The sequence below is a fragment of the Larus michahellis genome, chromosome 3, assembly GCF_964199755.1.
Source record: "Larus michahellis chromosome 3, bLarMic1.1, whole genome shotgun sequence".
Classification (NCBI taxonomy): domain Eukaryota; kingdom Metazoa; phylum Chordata; class Aves; order Charadriiformes; family Laridae; genus Larus; species Larus michahellis.
The window spans coordinates 10,869,691-10,886,422 of NC_133898.1; the positions used below are offsets into that span (position 1 = coordinate 10,869,691).

Genomic DNA, 16,732 nt, shown 5'->3' on the forward strand with positions numbered 1-16,732 from the left:
GTTTGGGCATGACTAATTACCTTCTTGCTCACATGCAGATCTTCCAGCCATTCCCTGACTAACACTAGGGCAAAGCCATCACAAACAAGGAGATGTGTGCAAGTAAGACTTAACTAATACCTTCCGAAAGTCAGCTGGGGGGAAAAAATAACAATAAAAAGGTACATGTAACTGAGGCATACATCACTGAAAATAAGAGGGGAAATGATTTACAGAGAGATGGTAAACTCCTGTATCACTTTATCTACCAGGTCACTGCAAGTGTTACTGCATAAAGACATTTACATGTGTTTTTCATAGAACCACATGAAAATGTCAGCGTTTGATTATTTGACTGTACTAGCTTGTTCTTTCTCTCTGCTTCTTTGTCACCTCGGTATTGGAGATGCTAACTTCCTCAACTTTTTAAATCATTGAGATCCTTATAGAAAATGTATTCAACTAACTGATCTTTAGTGAATTAATATTATCTATGAACAATGCAATAAGTAAATTTTCACCCCAAATAAAGCACCACTACATAAATTTCAACTATATGTTTACTTGCAAAAATAAATCTGCTAATAAAATTGGAGGTTACAAGAATTCTTGACAAACATCAACTGAGAGAAGTCAATCTGGCTTCATTTTAAATGTGATAGCCATGCAAAAATAAAACAATTCTGTTTGATAGCTTGTCACTGTTTCAAGAGTATACATTCAAAATAGTACTTATTTAAATCGAATTCTCTTACTTCTCTGTAGACTAAAAACTTGTTGGTTGTTTTCTTTCTTTTTTAACGTATATTTGATTTCTGCTTCTCTGTTAACCAAGAATTTTATTATTATTTTAGTCTCATATGACATACTATTTAATGGGAACAAGTTGGCAGTATTTTATTTCATGATATTTTTATAGTTTAATTTTTTAATTTGAAGATTTAAGGCCTGATTTTGTCCTCACTGCTGCCAAGATAAGTCAGGAAAAACTCCATTGAAGTTAATGAATTAAAAACCACGTCAATTAAATCAGATTCAGGCCATAACAAGTTTTATATACACCACAAACATATATTCAATATGCAGGCACAGGGTTCAACGATAACTCAGAATAACATAACTGAAGTAATTCACGCTGAGATGAAAATATATTATGTACCTCTGTATACTGGATTTGGCACCTATCTGACCCCTAATTTATATTCAGATTACTATTTCAAAATAGATCATCAATGATATCACACTGGCCACAATATGCTTTAAAAACTACACTGCTCCCAAGAACCCTTCTGAGATCCACGTAAAAATGGGAGTTTTCCTCTATGGCCTTTATTAAGCTAACTCTCTCAAGCCTTTTGTAAAGATGTAGAAGGCTAACGAGCGACAGATGAAATGTTCTTCTATTGTTTTTAATTAGCACTGTTACATTATAATTTCACCATTAGTGTTTCTTTCGATTGGAAGCTTTTCATAAAAACGATCATTTTAGTTGCTCATATTGCATCTACATGCAGTGGAACCTCCAATTCTCACTGGCATTACAGCATACAAATTCATGTTAATTCACAAACAAATATAACTCATACCATATCCATTAATCCAAAAGCCCATAAAGGAAAGGAGTGTTAACATGACCATGGAGAAATATAATTATGTTAAAAATGTATCATCTCAATGTTTCAATAAATGAACTAAAAGTGATATAACTTAGTAACTCAAGGTTGAGATGATAAAAAAAGCAGACAAATACAGGCTTGTCAAAAGCCAGTGAATATATTAGGGGCAGGAGAAAGGAAAAGACCAAAAAAAAAAAAAGCTAAAAATGAAGTAGTGCTTGCCTGAGGTACTGGTCAGCCTGAGGAGTTCACTCCAGCAGGATAGTGACTAACTGAATAGAGTGGGTGGCTACAGCAAAAAGGTTTAACGTAGTTAAATTTATTACAAATTTTAATGCTTGGAGGCCATTCTGTACAGTTACCCAGTCTCAAGCAGGGTGACTGCCAGCAGGGCCCGGGAACAATCTCTCATCTCCTCCTGTACAGCTCCGCACCGTTAGCTTGGCACAGTGCTGAAGTACTCACTGACAATAACCACCACCACTGAACACTTGACAGAAAAATCCAGGGCAAACATGGTGTCACCACAACTGGACTACAACTTTTCCAGAGAACTCACTCTGGGACATGGGAATGAGTGACTTTTCCCGTGCCAACTACGGTCTCCCTCCTAAACTGGGGTGCCTCAGCTACACGCTCAACTGGTCATACGGTGATCAGCAGGAATCCTCCTGCAGAGCTGGCAGGAGTTCCTCAGTTCTTCACAGGGAGGATACAGCCGTGACTCCCTAGCACTGCCCTCCCCTTGGGCAGCCACAGAGGTGCCGTGCTGACAATATCGGCCTCACGTCCTCTCAAAGGCAGCACCAAAGCTGGTGACCAGCCCGTACACCAGCACTGTCCTGTCAGTCACAGGATGCAGTCCCAGCGCCGTAGTCAGATAACTCGCTTCAAGACCCACAAAAGCAGCAACACTACTGCTGCTGTCCTGCCATGGCCAAACTCATGAGCACACTGTGAGCCAGCAGGTCCTGCAGGCCAGACGTTCCAAACTGTGATCCTCAAACCTCTTCAAAATAGCAGAGCTGTCCCGAACAATCACAGCAGCCTAATGTGCCAAACAAGCAGTTACAGGTATCCGCTGACCAGCAGGACCTAACTGCAGAGCCTCCACGTTTTTGCACTTGCTCTGCTGCATCCATGTTAGAGAGTGCAGCCAGCAGCAGGATTCTCCTCTAAACACGGCCAGAGAGTGAATAACCATCAGGACTGGTGGAATGGAGTGTGCTGAAAGGAAGAGGGCTGAGGTACTGATTTGGTGGGGAGAAGTTTATGTACCAGGAAGGTTGGAAGATGCAAGGGAACTTCACCACGAGATGTGGGTGGGAGATAAAATGGTGGTGGGCAAGAGGTGCAGGTACCTGGTCGGAAGTGAAAGGTTCCAAGCTTGCAGTAAGGAGAACGTGTGGCTGGAAGAGTGGGAACAGGAAGTTTTACTCTTCTTTCACATCTGTGTGGCAGAAAAAAAATCACAAAGGTAAGGGGCTGACAAGTAGGGGCTGATAAGCAGCTGTGAGATTCACTAACTTTTTGAATTCCTGGTGTAGAGAAGGAGAGCCAAAATTAAAAAACCAATTCCCAGCCACACTCATCAGTTGTGCCAGAAAGTTGTGAGGCTCATCAGCTTATTTTTGCTGCTTCTGGACATTCTTGGCAGGACAGAATAAGCTTACAGAGGTGGTTATAGGAACCTATTCAATCTTCTCCTTGCTACAGCCCGACTCTTCTTTCACTTACGACGACCTCCTGCTCCCTCTTCCGCTGGGCACACATTTCTAACCCAACACTCAGAAATGAAAACATCTTTTTATTTATTTCACACTGCAAAGTTCCACCCATTTTTCGCCAGACTGGTTATATTTTCCTTTTGTTTTAGGATTTACAGTTTTTCCTGCACACAGTCTTTGGGAAACACATACCAAACTGCAGCAAATCAATAATTCATTTGACCGAGAAAAAAATCCAGCAGGCTCCCTCTGAATCCTAACTATACATGGACAGATGCCAAAAAACCCTCTTGATCCAGAGCCATTTAGAGCTCTGTTCTCTGGAAGCTATGCGGGCTCAGAAAGAATATGTTTCCAGGCATAGGTGTTTATATTCTTGCACATCCTTCCTCACAGAATGAACCCTGCATATATTCTAGTCAACCCCTGCATGTAAAAGAAAAGGAAAAATGGACAAGCACTGAGCTATGTTTTTAATATCAAACAGCAAAAGTACTGTCAGACCAGTGGGGAAAATAAGAACGCGAACAGCAGAGCTCTCCCTACCATGAGCCCAATGCCTGCACTGCCCTGTACAAACACTGTGTACAAGCATTCGCACGGACCTCCAGGAGCACATGCTGCAATAACCCAATGTTAGCACAAAGAACTGGCTAAAATATTGCATCAACCACAGCTCCAACTGCCTTCCCTAAGACAGCACATGAAAATAAAAACATTTTTGCTCTATGAAACCAGCTCACAGAAAACTTACTCACCAGCTACAAAAAAAGTGACAACCAGTGGGTCTGATTGAGGCAAACGTCATCAGACCCTCTACATATCCATAAGCTTGTAAAAAGTCACCGCTACTGTCTTAAGCAGCTTTTATGATTCTAGATGTAGATACAAGTTCTGCAAGGATTTCAGCTGGCGCTCTACCCAATGCGAGAGACGGCAAAGCTGCTATTAGATACTGTGAAACGTTGTTAAAAGGAAGAAAAGAGTTACCTTGAAATCTATGGCAAACACAAATATATGCTGGAGAGAATTCAGCATAGACAGTTCATACTCTTATGTTCATCAATGATAGCAAATTAAAACTGGTCTTACGCACTCAATGCACAGGACTGGAGTATTTAAAAAAAACTCAATATGTTAAGCGCAGTACATCTCCAGAGAAATTAGGTATTGACTGCATGCCTCAGTGAGTAGAAAATCTACACAAATCCATCGGAGGCATTGATCCAAATATTACTTTTTAACACTAACTATGTAACAATTTTTTAAATGTACACTGGGTGCAGATATAATTCTCTTTAATTATCAATCAACAAACAAAAAGGTAATACTGTTTATACAGTATGGTCTTTAAAAATGAATACAATGAATACACTCAAATACTACGCTAAAACTAACAATGCAGTTGTGCCATATAAAACTTGTATCAAAATAAAAAGGTTTTAAATTTAAAAAGCCCACACGCTGGTTGCAATGAGATCCAGCCAGCAAATATAGCTGATGGTGTGGGTCAGATTCTGTGGCAAAGCCCAACTTGGGCCCTCACTTGGCCCAAAGTGCACTCTAGATGTGGATAGGGGATCTAACTGAGGTTGTGATGAACACTTGCAAGCACCCGACAAGCCTGGAAGCCCCCAGGAGCGCCAGGTGGGGGGGCCAAGCCCACTGGGCAGAACACAAGTGAGCCCTGCAAAGCTAAAGACAAAACCAGCGTGAAGAGCCAAGACACCAGGCAGAGGAGCTGCTCCCAGCCTTTCCCAACTCAGGAAGAATTCCTCTTCAGTTTCAGCACAAAGTCAAAGCCACCAGCACCATCCGCATACACTGACACACACTAAACTAACTTGTGTGAACGCAGCAATTCGCCATCAGCTGCCACAGTGCAGCTGATGCAGTTGCCGCTGGCAGGAAACTTTCTGAATCTCAGTGGACCGCAAAACCTCTACTTCTGATGAACTCCATGGAGAGCTTGGGGAACAGACAGGCATGCAGCTGGGTTAAACTCTCAGTTCAACTAGGGAAACACCAATGTTGATTTAAATTAGTGGGAAGTGGTTGCATTCGATTGGCTTTATGCAAGGAGGTTATCTGCTTCAAGCATTGCCAAGAGGCACTTTTGAAAGCAACAAATTCATAATTTTGTTTTAAGTTTCTGCCTGTACCTCAAATCACTGTATATATTCAGGTAGCTACTTTATCAGCAAGTCAAAATGTTCTCATTTGTCTAATTCAATACAGCAACTTGTACTATTCAAGGGTTTTGAGGTTTTTGAGATATTTATGTTGCTACATACATTCAAGGAAACGCTCTCTGGAAAAGATTTCATTTATATAAAATAACATTTAAAGGTTAGAACTATATGCCAAGAGCATTGAAATTTAAAAAAATACTCCATTTTGAAAAACAGGGTAACACCAGAATGAAGGCTGTCCACGCAGCTTTAATTTGCTGACAGTGAAGCAGTCTTTAAACATCCTTCAGAAGAGCACCCTACCTCGCCTGGTACATGAGACTGCGCTGAGGCTCAATCACGAGTCAGGAGTACAGGAGATTGTTGAGCAAAGCAGCCCTTTGCCCCAGCTGTTGGAAGGCTTCTAGTATCCTGAAACATCTCCGCAGCTCTCAACCTCACAACAAGAGATGAGATGAGGGAAACCAGTTGCTATATTCTGCCATCTGGACCTGTGCAGTCTCCAACAGAAGTCGCTGCAGATGCATATTTTCCCTGGGATGTTGAGACCTGCTGCAAATGGGAAACTCTGGTAATTTGACCTTAATGAATTCAGGCTGTTACAAGGTCAGAGCAGAGGCATTCAATGTGAACCGTTTGGATTCTCTGCGACATACCAGACACCACATCACATTCTGCAGGCTTTTCCGGCAGGAGCCTCAGAAAAATCTGTGGATTTTCTGTTTGCAGCTATTAACAAGCAAAACATTTTCAAGTGTAAGATGGGGGTAAGCTCCCTCAAGCTATCTTTATGAATATTTTGTTTTCTGGAGTCCTCTGCTTTTCACCAATTCCATCATAGCTTTAGCTACTTGAGGGGGTAATCTAACCCACAGATTGCAAAAGACGACGACTTAACTCACACTTGCATGTGCACAACTTCTGCCATCCACATCTGTAAAATTTTCCTACTCTTTCAAATAAAAGGAATTATCTGTCCTGTAACCACATCCCCTTCAACAGACACCTTTCCACTAGACAAACTGGCTGCTGTAACTATTCAACTGCCAACTCCCAAATACTCCATCTTCCACCTATTCTTCAAACAGCATCCACATCAAATACTAGTACCCAGCCCCATCGCTCACACTACCAGGAAAACCAGCCAGAGTCAGGTCTCCAGAAAATGCACTGTATGCTTGGAAGAGCTGGAAGAGTCTGAAACAGATGCCCTCTTCACCACAAAATATTTTTTAGCAGGTGAAACCGTGCAATTGTCTTACCAGCAAATACTTGACAGACTTATTTCATTTTTCCTAATGACCAGAGTTAAACGATTGCAGGTTTTAACAGCACTAGCAAATTATCAAGACCCTCTACATTACATGGTCAATGGTCCTTTTAATAGAAAAAGCAATAATATACAGTTGTTTATGCCAACTAAAACTCGTTAGAAAGTATTAGTTTAAGGTAACAGTTCAACAGCTATTAACAAGCACAAATTTCTACAGTTATCACTTGTGACACTATGATCTTAGCAAAGCTGGCAGCAGAAAACCATTCCTTTTGTTTTAGAAGATCTTAGGGGTGAAGGGGGGGAACGGGAAAGAAAAGTTAACAAAAACACTGTTTTGTAGCAAGAGTCAAAGTTTTTCAATAATCACCATTTTTTTCACTAGCATAACATTAGAATTGACTTTTTGTCTTGCTGACATAGCAACTAAGAAAGTTGTGTTGCATTGACCATATTGATTGTGAACAATGCAGCCATCAGTGGTACTTTGCACCATATATTTTCGATATTGACCTCCCATTCCCTTTTCCATGGCTCTATGGGTCCGCTATTGGATTTGGACTGCAGTGTAATAAACAGCTAAGGTTTAATTAATGGTAAATGAATACAAGACATAGGTTATGACTTTAACTAATTAGGGAATTGTTGAATTAAGTCTGCCTTGGAATGCAAGGCAGTACAATCAATATCCAATAAAAGGACTATGTATGTAATTTACCTGCAAATGTGTTTCCAATACCATCAAAGTGAGTTTAAATAAGTAAGATATATGAAAGGCTACTGGAAAAAGATTTCAAAAAGTTAACACTTTATGGCTTCAAAAAAGGTTTTTCTCCTTGCAGAAGGAATGTCATCTTGAAATATCCTCTCATAACACAGATGGTGACACGCAGACACAGCTCTCCCTAAAGGACAGTGCACACTCAAAACATTTTTTCTTGACAATACAACATTAGCAAATACTGCCTCTGCCTCTACAGAGTATAGCAAACACAATCCAGTACTCCCAACATGAACTAATTAAGTTTAATGGCAAGCTCTTAGGGCATCTTGGTCAGCCTCCCAGTACCATACGTAGAGCAGCCTTTTCGTTTTAATCGTGCGGCTCCCCGTCCCACACTGGCCCTGGAGAAGCATTCCCAGGTACAAGAAGAGGTCACCACACGAGGGTCTGATCAACCCTGAGCAATCCCCAAGACTACTTCTATTGTATATACCAGCTCACACAGCCTGATTACTCATTCTGTAATCACTCCTCTGAAATAAAAAGAAGAAACCTACCTACTCCCTTGTGGGCATCTATGCTGGTAAACTCTATTGTCCCATTATGGCCCTTCCTAGGATTTTCCTGATACTGTTTGTGGTTCCCATTGGGACAATATCTGTAGGAAAGTCCATAATCTGCAAGATAAACCTGGAAGACATGAACAGACAAATGAATAATGCTTTTGTCCTTTGAAAGTATAACCTTTATAATTAAGTCTTAAGAAACTGATAGGTTAAGGACAGCCTTAGATCTAAATTTTATTAAACCAAATGGTGCCTCAGGATAAAATATGTACAACTGGGGGCTATAACAGCTGCCCTCCCCATTTAAATCCTTCCACTACTATACTCTTATCTTATTTCAGAGTCGAGCAGAATTTCAGCCTTTTTATTTTGTTCCTAAGCTCTCTCCTCTCCAGGTGGGCATCTAGACATCATAAACCGCAATACGCCTTTTATGTACCAGCACATTGCTTATGGGACCCCTTCCCCTCCTTACTTAAACAGGCACATACACACCCCTGTTTAAATTTTCCATCAGCTGAGACTGTACAATTTCATAACAGCATTGCAACTTAAAAGCCAGAGGAAGCGAGAGGCAGGAGCTTCCCCCAGCCGGGCCGGACATGGGGCTCCAGTGCTAAGAGGGACTGTGACCACAGGGCTGCTGGGCATCAGCCCAGCTGTAGTCTCGTCTTTTCGAATGTCACTGTCAGTAAGTTCATACTGACAACAACTATTTAAACATAAAGTGTAAGATAAAACAAAGCAAAACAAACTACCCCCCCAACCCAGAAAGCAATCTTAGTAAATCACTCCTGAATTTATAATAAATTTTAAAAAGGCACAGAGCCAGACTTTACTCTGAGTTACTCTGAAACAAATCCATGGAGCTAAATCAACGTAAGAGAAAAAAATTTGGGCCCCTAGGGTGTGTATTGCAGGAAGCTCATGCATTCTGCCACACTAACCTTTCCATCCTGGCACAGGTGATTTTTTTTTTTCAAAATGTTTCACCACAGCCACCTAAATAACCAGAAGGAGGAAGCCACACAGTTCTGAACGATGTATCTGGGAGATGCACTTGCGTATTCTTGTGACTCAACTGTGAAAGTATTAACTGACTTTAAACTTAGTCTCACTAACGTTTACGGTATCTGAAGCTGAAAACAGAACAGCTCAGGACAGCTGAATTTTACTTTCCGTTATTCTGTTGCCTGTCAAGACAAACATGCCATCTGGCTCCTACGCCTCTATTTCTCTATAGGCATAGCACATGCAGTACTGCATCCATGTCAATTCTGCCGCTCACAGAATTCAGATCAAGGGCACAAGTCCACTCTATGAAGTTCAGATTAACATGTTCTACCTTCCAACAGGGGTGGACTTAATACATGCACGTGGTCAATTACTGCAGCGCAGCTGACAAGCAGTAACTTGTTGAAAGCATCTGGAATTTAATCACAGTCTGTCCACCCCACAATATCCCATAAGTTATTTTCTTGCTCTGTCATTTTCACACTCCCACCTGGCCTTTGCCCCTTACATTGACCAGTTCTCACACTACTGAATTGCTTTTTTATAAATATCCAAGTATGGTACTTTTCACTTAAAAAAAGAAATAATGCTACAGACTGCTATTATATTGTCAACAGAACTGATCTCTGGGGCAAAAGCTACATCATCTGAAGGCATATAGAGATCATTTTTACTAAATCATATTATATTATAAAGAAAAACTTATTCAAACCTTAGTTTTGTTTCCTCTTTAGTTAAAAAATAGTTTACCCTATAAAAGTCTAAAAAAACCTCTTCTGGCACTCACTTGTAATTTAATTATGTCCCTCCTGGTAAAGGAAAAACAAACAAACAAAAAACCCTCAAGAAAACTTAACGTGTTATTTTGTAGCACATTCTGTTGAACTACTGATTCCTGTTTGTGCTCCAGGCAGCTTCAAATCCTGGGATGGCTGGTCTCTTGGTTTTACTGTTTCTGCTGCAGGATCTGTGCTTATTTGGAGCGTGTAAGCTGGGACACAGCGCTCACTTCCTGCAGGGTGATGGCTTTTAAGACTGCCGATGATGTTTTTCACCTGACGGACTCTACAAACTGTGATACAAGATTAAAGTCTGTAGGCACGTTCAGAAAATCTGGGACGAGGCATAAACTTTGTTGGGTTGACCGATTTGATTTTCTCCTGTGTCCGTTCTCCAGCGTATTCCTGATGCTCTGGTACCTGTCCTAATTGAACCCGCAGTCAGTGCAAGAGAACTAATTTGAACTACCCTAATATCAAGTTTTATGAGTCTTCTGCATCCTCTGTGGGCTGGGAAGGAGAGTAGGCTAGAAGGTGTATTCTTCCCAGGCTAAGTGGTAAATTTTGGATTTTGCTCCACTACAGATTTCTAACACGTACAGTTGACCAGATACAATAAAACAAAATACAGAGTAGATTTCAAGCTTTAGGAATTCAGGCTATGCCTTATATTAAAATGAGATTTTAATTGTTAGAAAAAACAATACAAGAAAAAAATCTCTGCCAGCTTTCTGGTTCTTGCTGGCCTCAGAACACTAGCTTAAGTGACAGACACTTCTAGATGGCAGCCCGGCCTTGATGGTCTTTCAAACTATCTTAACAATAGGGCATCTAGAAAGTAGCCACAAATGTTTGCTAGTCAAACTTGAACTATGTAAAACAAGTTAACAGTTACCCTACAGATAAATCATGGTAACTATGTACTCTTAGTCCATTTTTAAGCAACAGATTTGCTTAAAATACCTTCAGCATTAGTATCAGCAGAGCAGTTTTAAATTTATACCGGAAAACCCCTGCAAAAGCCAGAATTAGCTTAAGGTTATTATACCTTGACTGATGGTGGCAAGACCTGGAAACCAAGAAGCAATCACTTCTTAAAGCCACTCACATGCAATTGCAACAACATCTATGATCGCACCACAGTTTGCTCCAGAAGTTGGTCCTGGGTGTCATTGTTCAGCTTACTTCTAGCTGAGCCATTTTCCACAACTTTCACATCTGATTTTTTCCACAAACATGCAACTGATGGTAGCCTCTCAAGGCAGAGCCTCTTGGCCACCAACGAAAATCAATCCCCTTCAGCGCGGTTACAGCCTTGCCACAACTATTATCAGAATGACTACATTATTTTAAATTACCATTAATTTCATTTCATCAATTCTCATTATAACCCTTTCCTCATTAAAAAGATATATAGTTCTTTATAACTAGTTGTCACTTTTTGACAATGTAACACAGTGTGCCCTTCCAAATTTGCTCAGAACATGGTGGGTAGAGGACTTAATGACTTTGTAGGTTGTTGTGTTTTTTTAAGATGAGTATTAAAGAATATAAAGAAAAACTAAGTCAGTGTTAGTATGTGTTTCAATACCATAAATTCCATTCAATACCATGCTTTATAGGAACAACAAAAGAAATAAGAACAAAAAGAGACCAAAAGGTATGCAGAGTAAGGGTAACACCTATGACGAAGGTGCAACAGTGACATAGGCTGGGTTTAGCTGTGTTACATTGTACACTCTTTCCCACACACTTACTTATCTAAACGCTTGGTTTGGTTCAAATTCCTGTCTTACACATCCCAGTCTGCACTAGACTCAGCACCGCTTAGCACGGTCTGTTATTAATAGATTTTGTTATAGATTAGGAGCCAGATTTCTAAAGTCTTTGCACTTAATTTCATGCAAACATGAATGTGCCCAACTTATTCAAGTGAATAGCCACACAGGCACAAATAATTATTTATGTGCACACGTAACAAGCTGTAGATTCAGCAGTCCTCTTGTCCTTTCTGGGCACGACTCCCAAACACTGCTTTATATCTGAAGTGCTAAATATCTGCTAAACATCTAAAATTCTTACAACTTTTATACATCATGATATATAACTGCACTGATCTGGTAAGTCTAAAGCCTGGTGCTTTGGATTCTCATGGTATTCTCTTTATCTTGAAGTACACAGAGAAGGAGATTTATGGCTGAAAGGGTAACAATACGGTGATTTTCTTTGTACGTTTTCTTTCCAGTGTTTCCATTACTAAGCTTACGTAATGCGCTGTAAATAATTAAGTAGATACCTACTGATAAGAGGCAGATTGGTTGCTAATGGCCACAGTGCTGTCAACTTCAGCTGGACACTACACTACAAAGTAGACTGAAGGTAGATCGAAGTCCATCTTGGGACAGCAAGTCTGAAGTGCAGTATTTGGGACAGAAACAGCATCTTTCACAAAACAGAAGCCAAGGAAGGAGGAAAGCACGTTAAGCAAAGGAGAGAGGGGCAGAAATCTTCTGTGACTTGTCAGCAGCGAGTCCTGATGCTGGAATCAACTGAACTCCAAGATATTTGGGCCATTACTACAAAAAGAAATTAAACCAGTGTAAAAAGTTCTACCCAAATGCAGCAGTAGGACTGATGAAAAAAAATTAAGACCACCTGATTGTGAAGTTACATGTCAGATCAGGGGTGTAGCCAGCATCCACGAGTTAAAACTCAGCTGTTTCTGTACAGTATCTCTGCATACTGTATCTCTCCTGAACACACGTGAAGGAGAACAGAGGTTTCCCTTTTTCTCAATTCGTCTGCTCTTTAGCAAATCTGTCATACTGGACTAAAGAGCAGGAACCACAACAATTCATCTCACAATGAAAAACAACTTGAAGTTGTAATTGTTTTCATGCATGTTTTTCCTATATGATCAATGTGTGAGCCCTGGATCTTCTACAATGGTCCACTGAAAGCTGGTCTGAGAAGTTAAGATTTTGAGACATTTTCGTATTCTTTTTTCCTTTTCAGTTACAGCTATCTATGATAATCAACTCAAGAGTTTTATTCTGTAACTATCTTGTCTAAGAAACATTTAAAATCAAAATCAGAACTGAGGTGCAAATGCAATTAAAATTTACCACTTAAAAGTCCAAATAGGCAACTTCTGGTGCAGACTTGAGTCTGCAACACTGCAGTATGTCTGCCCATATATTCCATGAAGGCGGGGGGGGAAATACTACAAGGTAATTGTTTTGAAGAGGTATTCTTCCAAACCTTATTTCATTTATCGAAAACTCTGATTTTAAGCTCTTGTCTGGTGACCGCTCGTCTCTTTTAACAGTATCATAATTTACACGAGTTTAATGGATTTGAATTTCTCTTTTAGAGTCTATATCAATAATGCTTATTATTCTGCTTTATCATACAGTTACTGCTGCTATGCACCAAATTATCTTTAACTTGCCACAATACTGAGATAGTGCTTCACTTGTTCTGTAATTTATAGGTAGGATCACTTCAAGTTTTCTTTCAGGCCTCTCTGAGATTCATGGGTTGTGTACTTCCCTCGGTCTGTCACTCCTGTTCTGTCTGGGTCCATGTTCAGAAACATATTGACTAGAGAATTGATCTTTTGACCTGTAACTCGCTGAATGGCCTTGCTTCCTTCTATTGAATACATCTGCAGCAAGCTGCTCTTTGAGGTCAGTTGATTCTGATCTTCTAACCATTTCTAAACATCATTTGGAGGTCACAGAGTGGCAGGACCTTTACTTTATTTGTTTCTCTGCCTTGCCACAGAAGGTAGGGGATAGCAGTATGGATTTCACACGTTCTTTCAAAAAGGGGACTATGATATTTATTTTCTGTGGTGTAAATTTACCAAGTTAATTTAGAGAACAGAGAGAGAGTAGCAGCAGAAGGTCTAACATAGAAAAATGATCTTTTTTTGAACTGCAGGAAGTCAGTGACAAATTCCTGCATAAGAGTACACATGAGCAGCCACTAAATGACAAAAAAAAAATGCAATGTTGAGTACAAAGGTGCACCTGCTTCTTTGAACAGAGATTTATGTCTCTTTACCAGAACAGAATACGAAATATATTTTGAATATATATATATATTATTTTTATGAGATTAGTTATGTCTTCCTTTTGAAAACAAATTTCTAGAATTAAAGAACACTTAAAATTTATTTTCTTATAAAACGCTAAACCCTAAAGAGCAAGAACCCACTAGCAAAAAATTCTTAACAAAAACTCACCACAGAAATTGTTTGGTCAGACAGCTTAATTATGCCAACTCCCACTGGAGCTACGCATCTCTCACCTTGTGTTCCCGAGTTTGAGTTTGCCACTGGCTAGATGCTCTCACTCCCTATTTATGAGATTAGATTGATCACTTTACCTCCCAGTTCCATTGTTTTTAAAAAACAAGACCAAAGCAATCTAGCTATCTACCATTTTAGCAGAGAGAGAAGGTTGGACAAAACACTTCACAGGCATTTGGTAGCAATATCAGTGCCTGAGGTTTTATCTGAAGTGTCTAAGGTTAGTACAAGATTGCCAAATTAAAATACAGCATCTCTGACAACAGTTTAGAGGATATAGGATAGAATATTCCATATTGTTGTCATATTTAGTCAGTGGTAATGCTCCACAGAGCTTCCCAAAATACTGCTCTGGTAAATACATAATACATTTAGCTAGCTCACCAGCATGTTACAAAGACAGCTTGATTCGTAGAAAAGGCTGTCACAACATCATGAAGCCTTACATAGGAACTGGACATGTTTGGAATAGGAAGAAGCAACTTTCATGGCAAAATTACATGCAAATTAATGGCACATGCAAATAGCCAGGACATGACAAATGCAGAATCATCTGCGTGAATACACATGTACAGTTCTGAATACCTGAAGCCTGTGCGAGAATATTGACTGGTACTGCTCCTAACGCAGGTAAGATGTTATTGAAGTATGGGGGCAGAGAGCACACCACAGTCAACAATTTCAGGGCAAGGATATTCAATTAGTGGCATATGTAGATCTGCCAATTTGAAAGTTTTAGCTGTGATGTCAGTGAGATTTTTCCTCCTTTTCATGCCCCACAAGCCACAGAGCATACATGTTTCAAGACACCGTGCAAGCTGGGTCTGGAAAATAATTTTTTATTTGACAAGAAACAGTCCCATTAAGCCATCTGCCCTGTAGTACACATTACCTTAAAATACATTTAGAAATAATCATCACTGTCATGGCTGTAGACTGGTGTGGTATAGTTATCGCGGCTTCAGTGAAATCAGCAGACCCGTGGCCACTTGCAGAATTTCTGGGGCACATGACTGGGAAGTTTATCTGAATAATATCTGAACAGCTCTAAGTTTTCTTAAGCATACAGAAATGAAAGTTTCATTCATACCTTAGAAGTCCAAGCTAATATTAGAAATTCTCTCCTGTTAACTCTTTTGAATTAGAATGTGAACTTTTAAAAATGTTTTATAGAATAATTTCAGTGGAAAAAAAAATTACTGAAACAAAATTCTACGCTAAACCTCTCAGCAGTAACATACACTTTGTACATGTTGAGCTATGTGCTACTTACACTGGAATATCTATTGATTCATTTTATTTAATAAATAAAACTTCAGTTATACTTCCACCTAAAACCTCTGTCCAGTAACTCATAAGCACCTTATTTTTAATTTGTCAATGAATTTACTACTCATGAAAAAAATAAAATAATACTATTACAGCATGATCTTCATGCAGACAACATGAGAAACAAATCAGAAAATCACCCCACAATCTCACTAATGCAAAAGCAGCTGATCAAAGTCAGCTACATGTCTTAAAATTTTATTATTACTGTAAATGGACACTTCCAAAATTATTTCAATGTGAAAAACAGCAGCAGCAGCATATCTTGCTGTCATAAAAATACACAATAGCCAAGACAAAAAAAAAGTCATTTGAGTTATGTTAATGGGTTTGGGTTGCAGATCGTTTTGCCTCTAAATAGCCTCCTTCTTTGGATTCAGCAGGCTGGTAAACACCATAAACTGAGATTACGTACTGGCTGCTACCACTGTCTAAAAACATGGCTATTAAAACAGCCATGTTAGTTTTCAAACTGTGTGTTTTAGAAAGCTGGAAAGTTAAATTTGACTCAAACATTTAATTTGAAACTTGTAAAAAAGCAGATATAGTTCAATGGTTCAAGCTCCAACGGCAGTGAGCTGTTTTGGAAGATCTGGTTCTTCATCACTGCAGCAGAAAAACAAAAATTAAAAGAAAAGAAGTACCGCTTACAACTAATTATATTTAACTGAAGTTAGAGATGTCCTTTTTTCCTAAATGATTTTTTTTACCCAAGAAAAAAAGCATACTTAAATTTTATTAACTGAAGAAAAAAAGACATCATAAGAGCATGTGGAGTATGACAGCATCAAAAGATTTGTTTCAAAAATGTTTCACCAAAACACTTCAATTTCAAGGCTAGCTTTAGGCTTTACAGTGTTAGAGAGCAGCAGTCTTAATCCTGCTTACCTGTTACATCTATTACAATGAACAGGACAAGAGAGTTAGCAGCATGGAAACACAATTCATGACAGTATTAGAAAGCTAGAACTTCCACAAGTGAAAATACAAAGGGCAACATCCTTAAACTCTACTAATATACTTTAACTGGCATAACCTAGAACAGCAATTTGGTCCTCTAACTTACCCTCTTGATTAGTTGGCCCATCCATACCAGTACCCCAGTCAGCAGAGCACAAAGGGAACAAAGTAGAGCTTTGTCCTGCTTCTTTCTCAGACCTTAAGCTCCATAGAGACACTCACAGATTTGTCATGAGAAAATGTGAATGTTCACACATA

General features: G+C 39.4%; 1 protein-coding gene across 1 annotated transcript in view; it reads right to left on the bottom strand.

The window, feature by feature from the left end:
* VRK2 (VRK serine/threonine kinase 2) overlaps nucleotides 1-16,732 on the bottom strand; it is a 45,551-nt gene that overhangs the window by 14,005 nt on the left and 14,814 nt on the right. The window contains exon 8 of the mRNA XM_074578546.1: nucleotides 8,069-8,201. Within this exon, the coding sequence (XP_074434647.1) occupies nucleotides 8,069-8,201 (133 nt within the window). The remainder of the gene's footprint in view (nucleotides 1-8,068; nucleotides 8,202-16,732) is intronic.